At 53.3% G+C, this 20,087-nt stretch overlaps 1 protein-coding gene across 2 annotated transcripts; it reads right to left on the minus strand.

Moving 5' to 3' along the window:
* On the minus strand, window positions 1,455-13,999 carry FAM212B (family with sequence similarity 212 member B). 2 transcript variants are annotated; one of them, XM_018045913.1, is made up of 2 exons: window positions 13,832-13,999; window positions 1,455-2,788 (listed from the first exon to the last, which is right to left on the minus strand). In XM_018045913.1, exon 2 carries the CDS (start codon window positions 2,786-2,788, stop codon window positions 1,940-1,942), a length of 849 nt encoding a protein of 282 aa, XP_017901402.1. In that variant the 5' UTR covers window positions 13,832-13,999; the 3' UTR covers window positions 1,455-1,939. The 2 variants fall into 2 exon arrangements, with proteins under 2 accessions (XP_017901402.1, XP_005677946.2); XM_005677889.3 differs by having other exon boundaries at window positions 13,780-13,999.

Raw genomic sequence — 20,087 nt, forward strand, 5'->3', positions numbered from 1 at the left:
ATCTCAGGACTTAACAAATCAGTAGGTGGAATCTCTACACACACACCACCCTCCACCGCCCGAAGCAGCCACGGCCAATGAGCCTTCACCTAGGTTGGATTTCGGATCTCTGTGGAGACAGAAAGGATGGGTGGGGGCTTGCTCCTTCAGAAGGGGCTAGCTTGGCTGGCAAACTCCAAGGATAAAAGAGGAGAGGACAGGGGTTTTGGATCCAGTCAGCCCTGGATCAAATCCTGGTTCTTTCATTTGCTAGTAATCTGATATGGCCAGCTTACATGACTCCTGAGAGCCTCCATTGAATGACCAGGTATTAACAATACCTTCTAGGGTTAGTTTGAAGTTTGAAGACACGTGTACCACTGCCTGGCAAATAGCCAGCTCTAAAAAAAAAAGGCGGGGAAGGAGAGGGAGAAGTACCTTTCCTCTTGTAGCTTCCACCAGCCAGAACTATACATCTACCATGTGATTGCGTGGGAATTTGAGGATGACCCGAACCACCTCCCAACTAGAGCTGTGGGGCTGCTCACGCTAAGCCCCCTCCCTCCATCTCTCCCCTGGGGGTCCAGGATTCAGGAAGAGCCTTTTTATCCTCCACAGTTTGCTATTAAATGCTCTGAGGGCAGGAAGGCAGCTTGCCTCTAATTGCAGCTGTCGCCCCCCACCCCCATCAGGCAGAGGGGAGTTCAGCCAGGAGAAGGCGAAGGAGGAGGAAGGGAGTGCCCTCCTGGGCAGGCTCGGCCCAAACAGGGACCCACATTGTCTTTGCCCAGCCCGTGGGTGTTCCCCACCCAAGTGGGCGGGCCCTGGATCTGGCAGCAGGCTCTCCGGGCCACGTGCCCAGCAAGGCTATAGGTGCAGCCTCGGTGCTGGAGCGGAGCCGCTGTCCCCCCACCGCGGATTGTTCTGGATGAGGGGAAGATGAAGCCTGAGTGTGCATTTCTTCTTGGCTCACCCTCACCTTGCTGGTGAATTTACAGGTTCTGGTGCCCAGGGTGGGGGTTTTGCCCCAGGAACAGGGTGTTGCGGAAGGAGTATGTGGAGTTCTAGAGCCCAGCATCTGCTCTTTAGTCAGCCACTGCCTGCAGCCCTTCCTTGGATGGGACAGCATATCCAGGCTTGCTTCCTCATCTGGAAATTGGGAATATTACCTGCCTTTCTTGCCCATTTACAAGGGAGATCATGGATATGAAAAGGATTCCAAACATTTAGCACGCTATACAAATACTGGCTTTCTTTCCTGTGCTTGTGGAAAGGCGTGGGCTTCCCCATGCACTCCTTATACACACACTCCTTATTCAGCTGTGGCCCAGGGTCTGGGGATGGGCTGAAATCTCAAAGGCAACAGAAGGCAGTGGGTTGGGAATTTGCTGCTCTGCTCCCACTCCCAGGAGGGCTGGGCTTTAATACCTGTGCCTGGAGCAGTGCTTTGCCAAGGAAGCACACGAGCCTGGGGACACGAGAAACAAGGTCTTTATTGGCGGCACCTCTGGGGAACCTGAGGCCCCAATGCCAGATCCATGCAGAATGTTCAAGTGAGGTCTTTGGGGGCAGTGAAGGAATGTCAGATGGATTTCCTGGTCTCTTCCCTCAGGCCCTCCCCCTGCTGTTACCTCCAGCCCGGTAGAAACACACACACACACACACACACACACACACACACACACACACAGAGTGTCTCTCTCTCTCTCTCTCTCTCTCTCTCTCTCTCTCTCTCTCTCTCTCTCTCTCTCTTTCTCTCTCTCTGTCCAGGAGCTCTGCCCTCCCCCGCCAGCCAGCGCCTGCCGCCTCTCCCAACTACAGGCCTGTCAACCCAGCTCCAGACCCTCTTGCTTCCTCTTCGTCCTGCCTTGGGGGAAGGGACCCCGCCTGGCCTCTTTCCCAGGGGCCCAGCACTGGGACCTGGCCCTTTGGGGTTCAGTCACATTTCTGTCTCTAGGATTCAGACCCAAACAGCTGTGTTAATATCAAAGCCAGAGGGTGAGGATTCCAGGACCTTGGGGCAGCCGGTGGAAGCATTCTCCCCTCTTCTGGGCTCCGAGGCACCTGGGAAGGGGCAATGTCCAGAGCCCTTGGAATGGCTCCGCTTCTTGACCTTCTGGGAGCGTCCAGCTCGGGGCTCAGAGGCCGTGGGTGTCACCCAGCCTGGTTTCTCCTTCAGCAGCCGGTCGCGGTCAGGCCTCACGCTACGCAAGAACTTCCTGAAGATGTTTGCTGTCAGGGCGAATCTGCGGCCCAGCTCCCGAGGCTGGCCCCTCCCTCCTTTGGGCTCTCCCGCCTCCTCTGTCTCACCCTTCTCGCCACCCTTCTCCAGTTCTGGCAAGTCCAGCCAGTTGCCCACCAAGTCCGCAAAAACGTTGTCGCCTAACACCAGAGGCTGTCGATTCCGGCCCCGGGACATCAATGTGGAGGTCCAGTCATCGGGTTCTGCCACCTCTGGCCCCTGCTGGGCACAGGTCTGGGGCTCTGGCAGTGGTGTCCTGGGCGGGGTGGCCAGCTCCCTCCCACACACACTCCTATGCGACGGAAACTTGGCGCTGCTGGTGCTGCCAAGAGAAGCTTGGTTGGAGGGGGAGCAGGCCCCAGGTCTGACAGGACCTCTGCCGCCCTCCCACTGAGGGGGCTCGAGCTGTGTCCGGGGGCTTTCGGGAGAACCTGGGGCAGGACCCCCTCCAGAGATCTCCAGCTGCTCCAGGGCCGTCTGCACCTGCAGGAGCTTCAGTTCTTGCAGCGCCCCCATCATACAGTTCATCTGATCCTGCAAGCCATCACCCACTTCCTTCATGGACATCTGCAGGGGAGAGAGCACAGGGCCCGTGAGCCAGGGGAAGGGTTGCTCCCCAAATATACACCTCCAGGATCACTCCAGCCTGCCGCTGACCTCGCCTCTGTATGGCCTAGATAGTGCAGATCAGGACCGGGAGAGGAGGAGTTTTAACACAGATATGGCTGGATTAAGGAAATAATATTACTGGCAGCTGACTTGCTAAGGCAGGCACTGTCCTAAGCTACATATAGGTATACATATATGCATATGTATAAATTAATCGAAATTTAATCTCTCCAACTACTCCATGAAAAGTGTTCGTTGCTCAGTCACGTCCGACTCTTTGCGACCCCATGGACTGTAGTCTGCCAGGATCCTCTGTCCATGTGATTCTCTGGGCAAGAATACTGGAGTGGGTTGCCATTTCCTTCTCCAGGGGATCTTCCCAACCCAGGGATCAAACCCAGGTCTCCTGTACTGCAGGCAGATTCTTTATTGTCTGAGCCACCAGGAAGCCCACTCTATGTGAAAGTGAAATCGTTCAGTCGTGTCCGACTCTTTGCGACCCCATGGACTGTAGCCCACCAGGCTCCTCCGTCCATGGGATTTTTCCAAGCAAGAATACTGGAGTGGGTTGACATTTCCTTCTCCAGGGGATTTTCCCAACCCAGGGATCAAACTTGGGTCTCCTGCATTGCAGGCAGACACTTTACCGTCTGAGCCAGTAGTGACTAATACTGTTCCTATTTTACAGATGAGGAAACTGAGGCACATAAGTAACTTGCTCAAGATGACATAGATAGTAAGAGGTGGGGCCGAGATCAGTGTGAGGGTACAAAACCTTCTGTGTCCATCTGTGTCCTCTATGTCTCTGCCTACTTCTCTTTAGCCTCCACGAGACAAGGATGACGATGACAATAACAGTTTGTGAGCAGTTACTGTGAACAGGACTTGAGCTAAGTATTTTGTGCACACCATCTTGTTTCATCTTTATATAAGCCCTAGGAAGTTGGTATTATAATTCTCATGTTAACAGATGCATTAATCACAACGCAGTCTGAAATAACTTGCCTAAGGTCATCCAGCTCATGTTGCTGGGATTCAAACCCAGGACATCTTACTCCCAATGCTAGCACCACCTCGGGAGGGCTGGGCAGTGGAAGAGGGTTGAGAGGAACGTTAGGGGAAGCGGAGGAGCTCAGAGAGTAGGCCTGGGGTTTCATTTCACTGCTGTTCACATTTGGCTGGTCAGGAGAGAGATAAGGAGCCAGGAAGCTTCTGTTTGCTGAGCCCTCTGCCCAGCTCGGGGGCTTCCCAAGTGGCACAGTGGTAAAGAAACTGCCTGCTAATGCAGGAGACAAGGGTTCAATCCCTGGGTCGGGAAGATCCCTGGAGAAGGGATGGCGCCCCACTCTCTTGCTTGGAAAATTCCATGGACAGAGGAGCCTGGTAGGCTGCAGGACATGGGGTCACAAAGGGCTGGACACGACCGAGCAACTGAGCATGCACGCACGCTGCTCAGCTCTGCCCAGCCCTTCTCGCCCTCCAAACACCTGTCCTCTCTCAGCTGCTCTGACTTGGCTCCAGCGCTCTTCCTGTCTTCTTGGCCCAATTGGCTACACTGCCCTCGCCAAGAGTGGGGACAGGGTCCCCAGCCCCGTTGTGAGTGTCTAAGGCCCGAGCCCCAGGTGCCAGCTGGAAGGGGCTGAGAGACTGACTTGGGTGAGGGCCCAGTTTGGAGGCTGGGCAGGGGATGTTGCGTCTGATAACATTCACAAGGTTCCCGACCCCGGGGCCCAAGCTGCCTTGGTCCTGCCTGCTCCCTCTCCAGATCTGCTCAAGTTACAACAGCAAACCTCATGTGAGGGGACCATCTGTTTCTTAAGCCCCCTGGAGACCTGCAGGGATCATTTTACCTCCCAGCCTTGTCCTAAGGCACAGGGCTCAGCCCATGGGGTGCAGGGCTGGAGGGGCTCAGAGGGGAGCACAGAGGCTCTGCAGCACTGTGCTGGCAGCTGACCCTCTGGTGCTTTGGGGTCAGACCCGCCCCTGCCAACTTTGGCTTTGGTAGGGGTTAGGGGCCCTGGCCAGGCTTCCCTGGTGGCCAGGCTCTCCAGAGCCAGCAGTGCTAACGGACCATGGAGGACTGACCATCCCTGAAGCCAAAGAGGCCTTGGCTGAGTAAAGAACTGCCCACACTCAGCACCTCGCCCAAGAAAGAGCAAGAAGTGGTGGTCAGGCCTGAGATCCCGGGGTCTGCCAGGCTGCTGGGAAGCATGCTCCGTCTGAGCGGTGGCTCAGCAGCTGGAGACACAGGCTGTGGTGTGGCCCGCGTGTGCAGGCAGCCTCGTGCTGTCTCCTGTGCCTGCCACCTTCCTGACTCCTTCCTTTGGGGGGCAGCTTGGCCACAGCTGGAGACCCAGAGCAGAGTCAGGAGACTCTAAGCCCTGAACCAAACTCCTTAGGGTCCCTTCCCGGCAGACCGCTGCTCTGACTCTCCTATTTTTGTCCCCTCCCTTGTACACTCACCCCAGCCTGGAGCCTTGGGGTCAAGTTTGGCTTCTCCTCCCCGGCTCCTGGCCCCGGATGCCGCACATCTGTCCTACTCTCTGCAGTGCAGCAGGGGCCTCCTCGCCGGCCTTCTGGCCACCAAACCCCAGACCACCAACCCTCAGAAGCATAATCTGCTCCCATATACACCCCAAGCTCTCATCAGAACCTCTTCCGTGACACTTGAAATGCTCACCCCTCTCAGAACCGCCCCGGCTCTTCTGTGCGTATGAGTGCTGCGTTGTTCATGAAACACTCATTGAGCATCTACTTCTTGGGGGCAGAGACTGAGGTCTGCACACCAGTGTGTTACCCCAGAACCCAGCCAGCACCTCTGAACCATGGAGTACCCCCGAGTCACCCCTCCTGGATTGCTTGCTGTCCTCAGACATCAGTCACTACCCAGGGAGAAAGAGTCAGGGACGTTTCTCAAGGTTTCATTTCACCAAGAGGCACGGAGTCGGAGCTCGCAGGCTTCCTTCCAGAAGGCTGAACACAGTCCAGATCAGAGGCGGTGGGAGGAATGAAATGACCCCATTCAATTTCTTCCAGTATGGAAAAATCCTTAAGAAATAACTCTGACATTTTGTACCTTTTTTTTCCAGTGAGAATGAATGTGTGGGTAAAGTATGAACTCAGGGCTGCCCATTAAAAAGAGACCCCATTTAAGTAAATAAGAGCTGAAGTTACAGCCCTATGGAAAACGATAGTCTTCTGGTTAAGATCTTGGGTACTGGAGACAGACGGAACAGGGTTCAAATCCCAGCTCTGCCATGTAATCTGGTCAGGCTATTTAAAGTCTGTCTTTTAATTTCTGAGCTCCTTCCTGGTCCAGCTTTGAACAGATGGCATGATGTAATGTGTGTTTATGTGTGGCTGTTTTCTTACTTTAAGACTTCCTAAGAACTTCCGCCGTTTTCTTCCTCAGTGAACCTTAACACACAGTAGTAACAGTGGCCCGATCTAACTGGCCTGATCAAGGAGAAACGTCTTGTCCAGTCCCTTCTCCCACCCTGGCCCCACACAGAGGAAGGAGGGGGGAAGGAAAGGGAAGCCTCAGCAGCCCCCTGCCCACTGTCCAGCCGGACTCAGTCAGCTGGCCATGGAGCGCTGACATTGGAGGGCAAGAGGCAGCTGTCGGGGCTGAGAATGGAAGAAGGAAGGCCGAGTCTGGGAAACAAGGAGGCCAGGGGGCGTCGGGGAGGTCAGAGCATCCGCTGGGGCCTGACTGGGAGGCGAGCTGCTGTTCCCAGCAGCCCCAGGGGAGTGATGTCACCCAAGGAGAAAGAGCCAGAGGGCAGGCTGCTGTCTTCCCCAGAGCGTGGGACGTGATCGGATCCCAGGGTGTCTCTTGCCGAAGAGCGACAAGAGAGAGCGGTGCTGGGTGGCTGTAAAAGAAAGGGGCCGAGTCTGAGAGAATCCTGAGCTAGCAATGAACAGCCAGTCCCCATCTCCAGGCTGCAGGTGCTGAGCTCCTCTCTGGCCTCCCGCTGCCGAATCACACCTGACTCCCCCAGGGCTCAGGCAGAGAAGTCACATGCATGTGTGTACCCAGTCGTGTCCGACTCTTTGTGAACCCTTGAACTGTAGCCCGCCAGGCTCCTCTGTCCATGGGATTCTCCAGGCAAGAGTACTGGAGTGGGTTGCCATTTCCTCCTCTAAGGGATGTTTCTGACCCAGGGATCAAACCTGGGTCACTTGCATTTCCAGCATTGGCAGGCGGATCCTTTACCACTGAGCCACCCTGGGAAGCCCTGGAAAAGTTGCAAGACGGTCAGCTCACACACACTTGTACATGCCTGTACACACGTGTATGCACACATGCACAGAGGTAGCCTGCTCCCCCACCCAGCACAATACCCATGACAAGTGTATCCTGTGTGAATCCTTTCTGAGAAAGGTCTCACCGCCTCCTCGCATCCACACCACCCCCACAGTCCATCTCCCGCCCCCAGCACTTCCTCTAAAAATTTCTTTCTTTTCAAACTTTAGTCTGTCCCGCTGCAGTCTAAACCGGCCCTGGCTTCCTCCCTGGGTCAGAGCTGGATGCCTGCAGGGCACCCCAGTGTGTGCAAGGAGCCCCATGCAGTCCTGTGGGGACCTGGGTGCTCCAGCTGACTGACTCGGCCACTCAACATGACACGGACTCACCAACCTTTTGTACTTTGGTCTGAGTGTAAAATGATAACCCCTTGCCTGCGTGCAGCACTTGCTCTGTCTTCTACGTGACCGTGACCACAATTACTAGGAGGCTGTCAAGGCAGGTGGAGTTATCCCCACCTAACGGATTAGGAAACTTGGGATCTGGGAGGTTTGTTTTCTCCCTCAGTGTTTGCCCGAACACAATCCCCTAGACTTTCCGTCATGATTTCTTCATATCTATAAATGACCTAGGCTCCTATTTAATACTTTAATCTGTTCATGTGAATAAATGTTTTTATATGGAAATTTATATGAAACGTATATCACTTTCCATAAATAGATGGTAACACTTTCTCTCTCTATTTAAAACTAAGTTTTCAGCTGAGTATCTCCTGATATCTTGAGCACCTCCAGTGGAAACATTGATCCATAGAATGAGGTTCCAAGGTGGATTAGGGGGAGGACTGGATGCCACGCCTGGCCAGAGCTTTCCATGTCATCATAATCCCTGAGTTCGCAGCCTCGTGGGATTGTTGGGAGAAGAAACCAGCACTATCAGTGCAATGTGTAAGGGCAATTTTATCATCACACAGGGAGGAAGAGGACGAAGTCTTGGAGGAACTCCAAGACCCAATTCAGTTCATTTTCACGGAAGGCATCTCTTTACTGACTCATCTGAAAGAGGAAAAGAGGAACTGCTTGCCTGGGGCTGAAGGGGAAGATGCTGCTGGGAGGCCAAACCCCACCATCCCAGCCCTCCAGCCCTGAGCGCTCAAAGCGTAGTGTGGTGTCAGCTGTCCGTGGACAGCTCCCCCCACTCCTTGGCACTTGCTGGGCCTTTTGTGGTGTGGGAGGAGTCAGGATGGGAAAATGTAACACCAGCATCCTCGGCAACCTTCCCAAGCCCTCTCCTAGGCCCCTGACTGATCCCACAGCTGTGCCCTGCATCTATCCATCTCACGCCCTCTCCCAGCTCAGCCAGAATCCTTTGACACAGGCTCCAGCTTTGCCCATAGACCTGGCACTGTGCCCTGCTTCGCTCCCCCCACCGCCATTACTCACAAGATCCCCACACAGTTCCTTTCAACCCCTCTGGAAGCTAGAAGGGGGTTCAGGGCCGGAAACGGGAAAAGCCCCACTTTTGCCAAGTGGCCCATTCTGCAGCTCAGTGAATAGGGACCTTCACAACCCGCTGCTCTTGGCTGGAACTCTCAACAGGAAGGTAAAGCAGAAACTGTGCCAAGAGCTGGAGGAGGGACGGGTGTGAAATGCATGAGCCCACTTTCCAAATGAACAATCTACTGGGGGGCCATGTGCCTGGGCAAGAGGCAGGCAGACTGAGAGAGGAGCCCAGTCTTGCCCCTGTAGGGAGCTCAGCTCCCAGCCTCACTTTCCCCCTGTCCAGCTTTAGCCCCTCTCCACTGCAGCCAATCAACCCAATTCCTTGGGCATCCAAGGAAACCCAAAAAGCTATCTTCCTTTCCTCCTTTCTGGTTTGGGTCTTCATACTCCACTGCATGGACTCTTGTAGTAACCTTCTAACTCATCTTCCTGCCTCAATTTCCTCCCTCTCCTGCCATTTCCACCCCCTACCACCTGCTAGATCCCAAGGTACATCTCTAATTACTCTAATCACACTGCTCTGATCTGTTCACATAAGGAAAAGATCAGACTCTTTAGCATGGCATTCAACCCCCTGACCCCCACCACCACTACAGTAGTCTGCTCTCAACAGCTCTTTCAGCCCTGCCCTATTTTCTAGCCAAACTCACGTGAGTCTTCAAACCTCCCCTCTAGACAGTCTTCAAACACCCCTATGCTTTCCATCTCTGCATCTTTTGGTCACATCACTTCATCCTCTGCCTGAAATGCTGTTTTTCTCCTGTTCCTGTCCCTATTTATCCCTCAAGGTCTGATTCAAATGTCACCTCTTCCATGAAGCCTTCCCTGATCTGCTAGCTGGAGGGACTCTCTCTCTCTCAGAGCACTGAATGCATGCCTCTCATCAAGCACGTATCCTCTATTTCTGTGCATGAGACCTGCATGCATATGCTAGCTCTGAGTGTGAGATCTGCAGTTAGACTGGCTGGGTTTGAATCCTAGCTCTGCCACCTATCAGCCCTATACTGCGGCCAAGTCACTTCACCTCTCCATGTCTCATTTATCAAATGGGAACAACAGAACTACAACTTCTCAGGGCTGCTCTGGCAACTGACATAATACATGAGCTATCTGGCATACCATATCAAAACTTGTGAACTGATATTAACAGTTAATAATTATATTAACAGTAATATGTTATTATTATCACTCCTATTAAACTGTAAGTTCTCAGAAGGCAAGATCAGTGTCTGTTTATATTTGTAGCCACAGTACTAGTGCCTGGCAAAGTGCTTTAAACATAGTAGGAACTCAGTAAGTGTGTTCTGAGAATGAAAGACACACGCATACCAGTCTGATTAGTTCATCACGGTGAGGGTACCAAGTGCCTGCAGCACATCAGGTACTGTGTCATATGCTAGGGACACACAGCAGGGGAGGCACGTGACATAATCTTCACAGTAGCTCTACACAGTAGGTATACTGTTTTTATTTTTATATTACCTTCATTTCTTGGGATCTTAATTCCTTGATCAGAGATTGACTACATACCCACTGCAGTGGAAGCACACAGTCTTAACCCCTGGACCACAGAGAAGTCCCTAAAGTAGGTATTTTTTTAAAAAAGACATTTTACAGATGAGAAAGCCAAGGCACAGAGATGCCAAGTAATCTTCTAGGGTCACACAGAGCCAGGATTTGAGTTCAGTTGGACCTGGAGACCCCAAACCCTGTGCTCCACGCTCTTCCCACTGAGCACACCACCCCACATAGTCTAGTCCAAAGTCATCTCACCCTAGATCTAACCATCAAGGGCGATCACACTATGAGATCCTTTGCAGAAGCGGTTTTCTGCCTCAGGAAGTTTGCTCTTTTGCCCCAAGGGCTGGAGGCTGTTCTTAAATGTATCTGCTCTATCACCTTCTTATCTCCTCCTTATTCTGTCTTTATGCTCTGGTCCTCCTCCATGTACCAGAACCTCCTAAACTTGTGGCCACTAGTGGCCAGACAACTGCCTTCTAGGAATAAGTTTTCCTAGAAGTTCCTTCCTGGCCTGAGAGAAGTCTCCCTGCTGCTTCACCATGCCTTAGCTAGGACTGACATTCCAGAAGCTGACTTTATCAACTTCCTCCTCCTCCAGGAAGCCTTCCCGGCCTGACTATACTTGACTCACCCATTATGCACTCTATTTACTCTTCTACACTGATCTGAACTCATGAGCGACACCCTGTGAGCATCTTGTATCTGCTTCCTCTGTGTGCCTGAGTCTACCCCATTTGTTGGGTGCCCTCAAGGGAGCAGCATGTAAGAAACAGCTGGGTCCAAGGCCTGTGTTCAGGCAGGGCCCCTCTTTGGCTGCTGGAGTGGGGAGAGATATATTCCGTACTGAATAGTTACAGCCTGACCCTCTCACCCTAATGAAGACGTGTGTCAGCTGCTGCTACTCTCCTGCTGCATTTCAGCCCTGAAACCAGATCCCCATCCTCTTCTGAACAGGGGGAAAGGGCTAGTCCTATAGACATCAACCTAACTAAGCCAGAATCCCCCAGGCCTCAGCCTCCCTCCAGAGCTCACTTGTTACAATGCAAATTTTCTGCCTCAGAAAATTGGGAAATTCTGCTACTTTGGTTTTGCAGGAACACACTCTTCTTGTCTAGATCTTCCGGGCCAAGGGCAGGGCCAGGATGCAAGAGAGGAGCTCAGAACACCCTCGACAAAGATAATTTCACAATTTATTCTTCATGTTTCCTTTTCCAGCAGCTTTAACCCAGAGTCTTCAGGACGTATGTTTCTTAAAGGGGATTTAATGGCATAAATGAACGTAGAACTTGACTAGTATTAGGTGAGTGCCATTCTTGGGCACACACTAAGTTAAGGCAAAGCCAAGCAACACACAGTCCCTCCTGGGTGGGAGAGGAAGATTCTGCCTGAGATGAACACACTCACACACACATACACACACACACACACACTTTAAGTTCATCACACATACTAAATATAAGCCTTTCCCGCGCCATCACAGACCTTCCTAACCCAGCCACGACCAAGCTGCATTGAATTCGAACCCCAAAATCCTTAGAGGAGCCAAAAGGCTGAGCCTGAGCTAATAGCTCCACTTTCTCCTTCACTCCCATTGGGAAAACAGAGGAACTGCGATTTGGCTCTGTTACCTAAGCCCTGGGCTGAGGCGTCAGGGAGTGAACAAGACTCTGATAGCTCTGCCTGTCACTCTACTTGGTCTCCTTTCTGGGCAAACTGGCACTGGGGAGAGGGCGGAACACCACGGGTGGAGGAGGGTGCAGAGCTCTCCCATCTGAGTGTCATTCTGGGCCCCAGGCCAGGCATTTGGCTTCCTCTCCAAGAGAGGCAAAGGCTGAAGCTGCTCAGACAAAGGGCCAAATGAAAGCTAATGGGGAGTTGGGTGACTTCAGCCTCTCCCCTTCCTCCTCCCGGAGACTGGGGCTCAAGTCCTTGGCAGGAGAGGGTGCAAATCAAGACCTGGAGCTCAGCTCTGTTCAGATTCCTGTTGCCTCTTTTATTCTCCTGGCATCCACAAGCTGTCTTCCTCCCCTCACCACCTCCCACCTAGGGTGCTCTAAAAAATGCAAATCAGTGGGATTTTAAAATTCAAGCCCATGCCAGGAACACCCACAAACCCTCTATTAAGGCAGATCCTGAGGTGGGTGGTGTGGTCCCAGATTCCAAGCAAAAAAAAGAGGATTCTGTTATTCTTTTCTTGACTTGAGTCTTGGACTTTAGACATCCTCTTGGTGACCTTGACTTTTCTCTCTGGTATTGGACAAATGAACGGGAAAAGTCAGAATTGTGTCTGTGTGGGCTGGGACCAGCCATCCCAAACTGACATGGAAAGCATGAGAAAATGAATATGGGAAGGGACATGATGGAGACTCTTCTGTCCCTCATCTAAGAAGCAGTCCTCTGCATAAGGTTCCCATCTGAGTGTGTCACCACAAAAAGGGCTTCAGGAGGAAGTCCCAGAGAAATGGAGTGGGACAGACAGGAAGAGTGCCTGGGCCACTTGACCCAGAAGAATCAAAAGGGACACCTGCTGCTGTAAGCTCCCCCTCCTCCCCAAGCTGGCCCCTGACACAACTGCCAAGCTCCCTCCTCAGTGTGGAGAGTGGCAGAGGCTGTCCGGGACTCTGGAGAGCACGGGCTGACACTTTCTGGATCCAGGTCTGTTGTCGTGAGCCTGGATGCCCCTGGCTCTGAAGAGTAAGAAGAAAAGGGACGGGAGAAAAGTGAGACCGAAAAAAGGTCGACTCCAAGAGAAACAGACTAAAAGGGACAGAAAGAGACGGAGGCAAAGCCCCAGGAGAGCCTGCTTGACAGGGATGGGCGTGGGGGCCCAGGTGCGGGGACGTCCGTAATATCTATCTGAATTCTGGTGGTGGAAAGAACAAGAGAGGTGGCAGGTGTGAGGGGGTGGGATAGAAAGTCGGTGAGAAGCAACGTACCGCCCCACAACGGAGTTTCAGCGGGGCGCCCCTCTCCCGGCTTGCGCGATTTCCATCCTCGCTCCCCACTCCCCCAGACGGTGCCACTTCTAGCCCCCGCAGCCAGTCCTCCGCACGCTCGCTCCGCACTCCCCAAGCCCAGACCTGACATCTGGCTGGGCCTCCGCTCTCCCGCTCGCGAGCTGCCAGGCGGCGCCCCTCCTCCCGCGCCGGGCCCTCCCCCGCGGGTCCAGCTGCCAGCCCCCTCCCCGCTGGCAGGCAAGCCCAGGCAGACAGCCGGCCGGGCCTGCCCCCGCAGCCGCGCCAGCCCTGCCAAGCCCGGCCGCCAGGGCTGGGGGGTGGGGGTGGGGGCGGCGGTGCCAGCTCCCCTCGAGCAAGCAGTCCCCGGCCGACCTCCTGCCCCGGACAGGGTTGGGGCCGCGCACCCTCCTCCCGGCTCCCCGCGGCCCCGTGCGGCTCCCGCGGCCGGGCATCCGCGTCCCGGTTGCGCCCTCTTTGCTTCCTCGGGATCTCAGGACGCACTTCGGTCGGGACTGGCCTGGCTCTCGGTCCCTCTCACTGGCTCCTGACTGCCTCCCTCTCACACAAGTTTGCTCGCGGCCCTTTTCCCTCAGGACAGGTCCCGTGCTCCGCCTGCTAGCAGCGTCCCCTCCTCTCCTCTCCGGACCTCCTCCGCCCCGGCCAGGTAGGTACCCGTCGGGGCGGAGCAGCCTTCCCGCAACCCGGCGCCTGCTCCGCTCTTACCAGCTCCTGTTTGAGGCGGCGTAAATAGCAGTCCATTTCCCTGCTCTTCTACCTTATGCGCCCATTGGCCGGGCTCGGCTCCACGAGAAAGTCCCGAGGTGGGATCACTGATCCCACTGAACCCGCGCTCCAAACACCCTGCGCTCCGCGCCTCTCGCAGCGCTGAGCGGAGGCTCTGCTCCCAGGTCTGGACTTGGAGCCACTTCCCCTCCGCTAGCTGCGCGCGGTCCGTGCTGGGGGCGGAGGGAAAAGTGGGACAGCCTATGAGAACTCAGGGGGACGCCTTCAGCCAATGAGGAGAGCGCACAGGGGGCGCGGGCTGGGCGACCGTGGGTGGACCCTGGGGCGGGTGTGTGTGCACTAGGCGGAGACCTCCGCTCCTGGGGGCCTAAGCTAGCACAGGCGACGCCTACCTGGCCCCTGGCCTGCGCAGCGGAGGGGGGTATCGTCACGCCAGACTGTACCGACGTCCCCCAACAAATTACGTGACCCTCCCCCCAACAGAGAGCGCCCAGTCTTAGGGATGGGCATTGGGTACCAGTCTCGGAAGAAGCTGAGTGCCTCAGTGTCAACCCAGTTTCCCAAACTCTGATCAGAAAAGGAACACCCTCCACCCCAAATGACACTCGGCAGCTCTTTTGAATTCTGAACTGTTCAAAAAAATGGACTTGGGAAGTGTGGGCCTACCTGACCTCCTAGTGTAGGGTCCTCCCCGTCCACTCCTTACCCCGGGAGCGGAGGAGCCGATGCTCGGTCCATTCACGTATTTAACCCGAAGCAAAGTAGGCTCTACTTAGTACTCCGGAGAGGGTTGGAGGTCTCCGTGCGGATACTGAATAAGACGCGCAAGCTCTCTAGCCTTAAGAACAAACATGGGGCGGCGGGACGGAATGGAATAAGACAAACAGGTTAAAAAAAAAAGGCACTGTGATTTCAGGTGATGATTCTTTATGAAAACATAAAATAGGGTCATGAAATAGGGGCTGTTTTCAATAGTGTGGGCGGGGGTGGAGGTCCGTGTGCTCTCTCCCAGTTATCCTAATTCTTGCTCTGGCCACTTGCGAAGCTCTCTGTTAAGTCGGAAAAGGCAGAGGAAACTCAAAGATGCCACGATTCTATTCAACAGACGCGGCCCAAGCACCGGAGCTGTGCGAGCTCCAGCCAGGCCCTGGGCGGTGGAGGTGCCGCAGATGAATCTGAGAAGGGCCCGTAGGCCGACCCGGGCGCTCCTCCCAGCCGAACCCTGGACCCCCAACACCAGGCTCCGTGCGTGTTGGGGCTGCAGTTCCTACCTTGTGCCCAGGCACCGTGCCACCCTGCCTGGCCCGGGTTGCGGGAGGGGGGGGGGCGTGTTGTAGGGCACGAGAGTAATTAGCTCTATTAGAGACTTGTTGTTTCAAGGTATTTAACGCGGAAAGTTTGCCCCAGGCAGAATTTAGGAGGGTCCGAGTGAGACAACCGTGTAAAGACGCGAGAAACGGAGCAAAGAGAGAAGGCACAAGCTTCGGCCATTCCGATCCTTGCCAACAAAGAGCGCCACCTCTGCTTACTATGGAGGTGAGAGAGAAAGAGGAGGGAGGTTAGCCAGGAACATCCTTAGAAGTGAAGACTGCGGAGTCTAATGGGATGGCCTCCACTTAACCCCGGGTTCTCAGCTACAGTGGACCTTATCTAGGTTTTTCGGCCTAGCCCCGAGTGCCCTCTTTGGATGAAGCTGGGCAGCGGTAGCTGCTGGCTAGAGAAAAGGAAGAAGAGGCACAGGCGGGTGAAAACCCGGTCCGAACCCTGTGTTTCGGTGACATTTCCAAGCTCAGATGCCCGCGCTCCCTTCACGGTCGCTCCCCAGGATCCCGCGTGGGTCTGAGAAGCCGACCGCCGCGGGACGGAGCTGAGAGTCTGCTGCCGCGTTTCCAACGCCGACCAGGAGAGTCCCGAAAAAACATACATTTCCTTCCGCTCTCCCACGTCGGCCACAGCCAGCGGCTAGAATGGCCCCGCTGGTCCACTCAGCTTCTCACCGCCCGCTCCGGCTTCCCTGCAGCTGTGAGTCGAGATACCCCAAGGGCCCCTTTGGAAAAGACCCGAGGAGAGTTCAGAGTGGGAGCCACCTCCAAGGACAGAGCTGAGTACTCCAGCCCAGCTGAACTAGTTCTGAAGTTGAATCCTCTGGGACTGCCCATTAACATTTAGTCTAAGGGGGAAGCTTTATGCGGGGGAGGGTGGAAAGGGGGGAGAAAACACCACAAAATGGTTCTCCAACCCAGAGGGGTGTGCTTTGCTTTCCAGCACCCAGCACAGCGGCAACTATAGGAAGCATGGAGTTTGTGCTAGTGGTTGAAATAGTCTTGGGAATCAAGTTTCAGGTCTGATTTTTTTCCATGCCTGTGACCTCATGGATTGAAATCCTCTTGGATGTTAGTAGGAGTATGGCTATGGTTAAAACTCCAAGAGATGCAGGCTGATCTTCTGGCAAGAATTCAGGACTGGGTAATCAGGCCTTCTAGACTATGGACATGAACTTGGGCAGACTTCTGGAGTTGGTGAGGGACAGGGAGGCCTGGCGCTACAGTCCATGGGGTTGCAAAGAATCAGAGGCGACTGGGCGGACTGAACAACAACAACAAACTGTTGACAACACAGTATGATCTCGAACAAATTCTTTCCTTTGACTGGCCTTAGTTTCCCTTCTGCTGCTGCTGCTAAGTCACTGCAGTCGTGTCCGACTCTGTGCGACCCCAGAGACGGCAGCCCACCAGGCTCCGCCGTCCCTGGGATTCTCCAGACAAGAACACTGGAGTGGGTTGCCATTTCTTCTCCATAGTTTCCCTTACTTATAGTTTAAACGTGTGAATTTACATTCATTACAAAACTCTATTTTGATAATCTGTGAAGTGGTCACGGCAAGAGGAATCCATCTTCGAGATGAAGAATATATTGTTAGCAAAGCCAAAGATTGCACACCACCCACTTTTAAGGTCGAAGCTATGGCAAGACAAAAAAAAAAAAAGACCATAATCTCACTGCAGTGCTCAGAAGAGGATTTGCAGACAAGTCAGAAATGCTAGTACTGTGGTTCCCACAGGATTCTGGAGGACAATCACTGTCAAGCTCTGGAGTGCTTTTATGATCCTCGTACATTACAGCTTTCTTGCTCCCCTGTCCCTGAGAAGAACAGCGTTACACCAGAGTGCAGGGCTATCTCTGTCTTACCTGATTTCTAAAATGATAGATCTGTCACCTGAGCAGAGCAGGAGACAGGAGTAGGAAAATGCACTGCCCTTCACTTTTTCTTTTTCCTCCTGAGTAGTAGAGAATAAAGCCTGTTGCCATGGTTGTGTAAACAGAGATAAATATTCCTGGGCTGAGGCTGGGGGGTGGGTGATAGGGGACATGATTCATTTTTGTTGAAGAGGAATCAAATGGTTCAGCCTCCTCCCTCCTGCCCCCTAAAACTCAGCCTGGGGGGAAGGTGAGATTACCTCATTTGAAAATAAAGAATAAATCAAAGGTGTTGAGATTGGATGTGAAGGTACTTTCTCAAAGCCGTCCAGAGCTGGGGTGGAACCCTCAGAAGGTATCTCAGCTTTGCCCCCTGCTGGTGGGGATAAGTACTTTTCTTGAGGGAGCCAGTTGCAGCTCCTGGAGACAGTTCCTAACGGTGTAAAAACTCCCGTGGTTTGCCCAGCCTCTCAGGGAAGGGGGTCCCCTCTGCCCCACTGCCAGAGCCTGAAGGTCCTGGCACTGATGACTGAACTCAAAGGGTTAGGCAGAACCTGTTGTGTCCCAACAGAGCTCAGATCCTAAACTAAACAATGGAAACAGTGCCATTCTTCTGGCTCCAGATCCTATGGTCCCCACCTGGACGTCTCCATCCACCAAGTCCTAGCCTGCTCTGGATGAGGCACTGCTGAGTGAGGCTGTGCCTATCTCATCTCCACTGCCAACAGAAGAGCTAGGGAGCTCATCCTTATGTGAGGAAAGAGATATGTGGCCACACACAGTCTAGAAACCTCATTATGACATCACCCTCCCAAGGGTGGGGTCCGTGTCCCCATTGCGTGCATGCCTCCATCCCTTGTGGCTGCCAACACCAGTATCCCAATCCCCCTCCCCGCTCCCCCCATGCCTCCTGAGCATCAACAGGAAAGGCTGACCCTAGAGATAAACATGTGCTGTTGGAATGTGTTCAGATATCACTGCGGAACTGTTTCTGTCCACCCAGAGGACCTCTCCTGGCAGGCAGGCCCAGAGGTGCTGAGCAGAGACTGTGTGTCTGGTGTGAATGCTCAGATGGTGGGGGAGGAACTGGACAGAAGCCTAACTCTTCTTAAAATGAACCTCTCAGTTTTCATGACATCTTCCTCTGTCCACCTTAGACAGAAGCCTCTTCAATTCCAACACCAGGGGAAACAGCAGAGAGACGAAGTGGCCTGTATGTTGGGAGCTCTCTAGGTTCCAAAAGAAAGATTCACTTTGGGATTTAAGTAAAAACTCTTTTGACTGGGTGGCAGAATCAAAGACTCTAGTCATAAGGAGCTCCTGAGCGTTTAGTGTCTTCAAATATAGAGTATCATTCTCCCTGCCTACAGAGCAACTGAGGCCCAAAGAGATTCATCTTTATGGTGATATAATAAAGTCTCCCTGTTTCCAAGGTAACCTTTTCCTACTGCGCTCCTCTGCAGAAAGCAGGAGACAAGGGGATTACTGGGATGATGAGCCACTGAAGGAGTGAGTCCTGGGACTTCCCCTTCTGCAGAAAAGCCATCACTCTTACACAGAGTGCTAACTTAGATGCCACTCCCACGATCATCACTTCTTTACAAATTCCCTGGGCTCTGAGACCAGGTTCTCAGTTTTACAGGCACTGAAATTTTGAGGGAGGAACACAGGATGGTGTTGGAGGAAGCAGTAGTGGGATAGTAGTTTGAGAAAACTCCCATGAATGAATGGACTATGTCACCTGAACAATTCAGAAGGTAAGCGCAAAATTAGACTAGTCTGAATACTGAGCAGTTAGTCAATGGACTGCTCCCCACCCCTATTCGGAACTATTTGCAGTTATGGGCCTGTGCTTATGGTGCCTAAGTGATGGTCTCATTTCTGCAGGGAAGTAAACATTTCCATTTTGCAAACACTGGCTGGAAAAGCAAATATTTTTCAACTGCAAAGAACACCTGAAGAATGTCAGGGCAGAGCGAAGGGAAGTACTTACGGAATTTGTGCAAACTAATGCTGGTTGATGCAAACTGGGAAGGAAAGTGGCCAGCTCCCTGCACTCTCTGGGGAATATGCTGACATGTCTGACTCCCTAGAGGCCCAGCCCTGACTTCCCTATAATTTCATATGACCTGCAACTCAGGGCGAAAGCTAGTTTTATTACACACGACTTGGCCCTCTCCACCAGTTTCTGGAAGCTGTAAGCAAGGACCAGGCATTGGCCCCTTGCCAGGGGGAGATTTGTCAGCAAGAGAGGAAGAAGTCTACCGGCTTCTCCCCGAGGCCATGGGGTGAGGAGAAGAAGAGGTCACGTTTCAGGTTTGGTTTACTGCTCATCTGCTTCCATCAGGCTGGCTCCTAAGCCTCTCCTTGGTCTTTTGCAGGCGCTGGAGAACTGTCTTCACCCTGACCAGACATCAGCCTGGGGGTCCAGTTGAAATTTCAGCCTTGAGATCCTGAGGGGAACCAGTGCCAAAGGTTACAGCTGCTTCTGTGAGGGGTTCTGCTAGGCCAGAGAGGCTGGGCCATCTCCTAGGGGGTTCATGGGGAAGCGGGTGGGGTGGGCAGGGACTCAATCTGTACCGAGACAGCCTCTAGTTCCCTGAGCGGAAAGGCAACGAGGCCAAGAAACACTACCATCACTTAAATGAAGATGCAAATGGAAGAATAGGAGCTGAACATGCAAAGGAGTTTGGGTTTTTTTTTTATTGCCCTCCCTCCTTCCTGCATTTGGACAGGTTTTCTTTGCTGTGATTATTCCTCATGAATCATCATCCATAGAAAGTGACTGAGGCAATGGAGAATGAATAATGAATCCCCTAAATGGTCTTTTGTGTCCGCCTGGAGGGTTTTGGAAATAACTTGCATGTTAATCTCTCTGACTTAGAATCATAGAATTGGGAAGCTGAAAAGGATCTTATAGATAATCAGAGAATTGTGACCTTGTGCAAAGACCCGAAATCAAGCTCTATGGGTCCGAACCTCCAGTCTATCACTAAAAATAGAGCCAGCTACCATTTGTTAAAGGCTTTCCTTGTGTCAGGCACTCATCTGTTCTTCCCAAGCCCTCGGAAGCAGGACTCCTATTGCTC

Source organism: Capra hircus, chromosome 3, assembly GCF_001704415.2.
Source record: "Capra hircus breed San Clemente chromosome 3, ASM170441v1, whole genome shotgun sequence".
Classification (NCBI taxonomy): Eukaryota; Metazoa; Chordata; class Mammalia; order Artiodactyla; family Bovidae; genus Capra; species Capra hircus.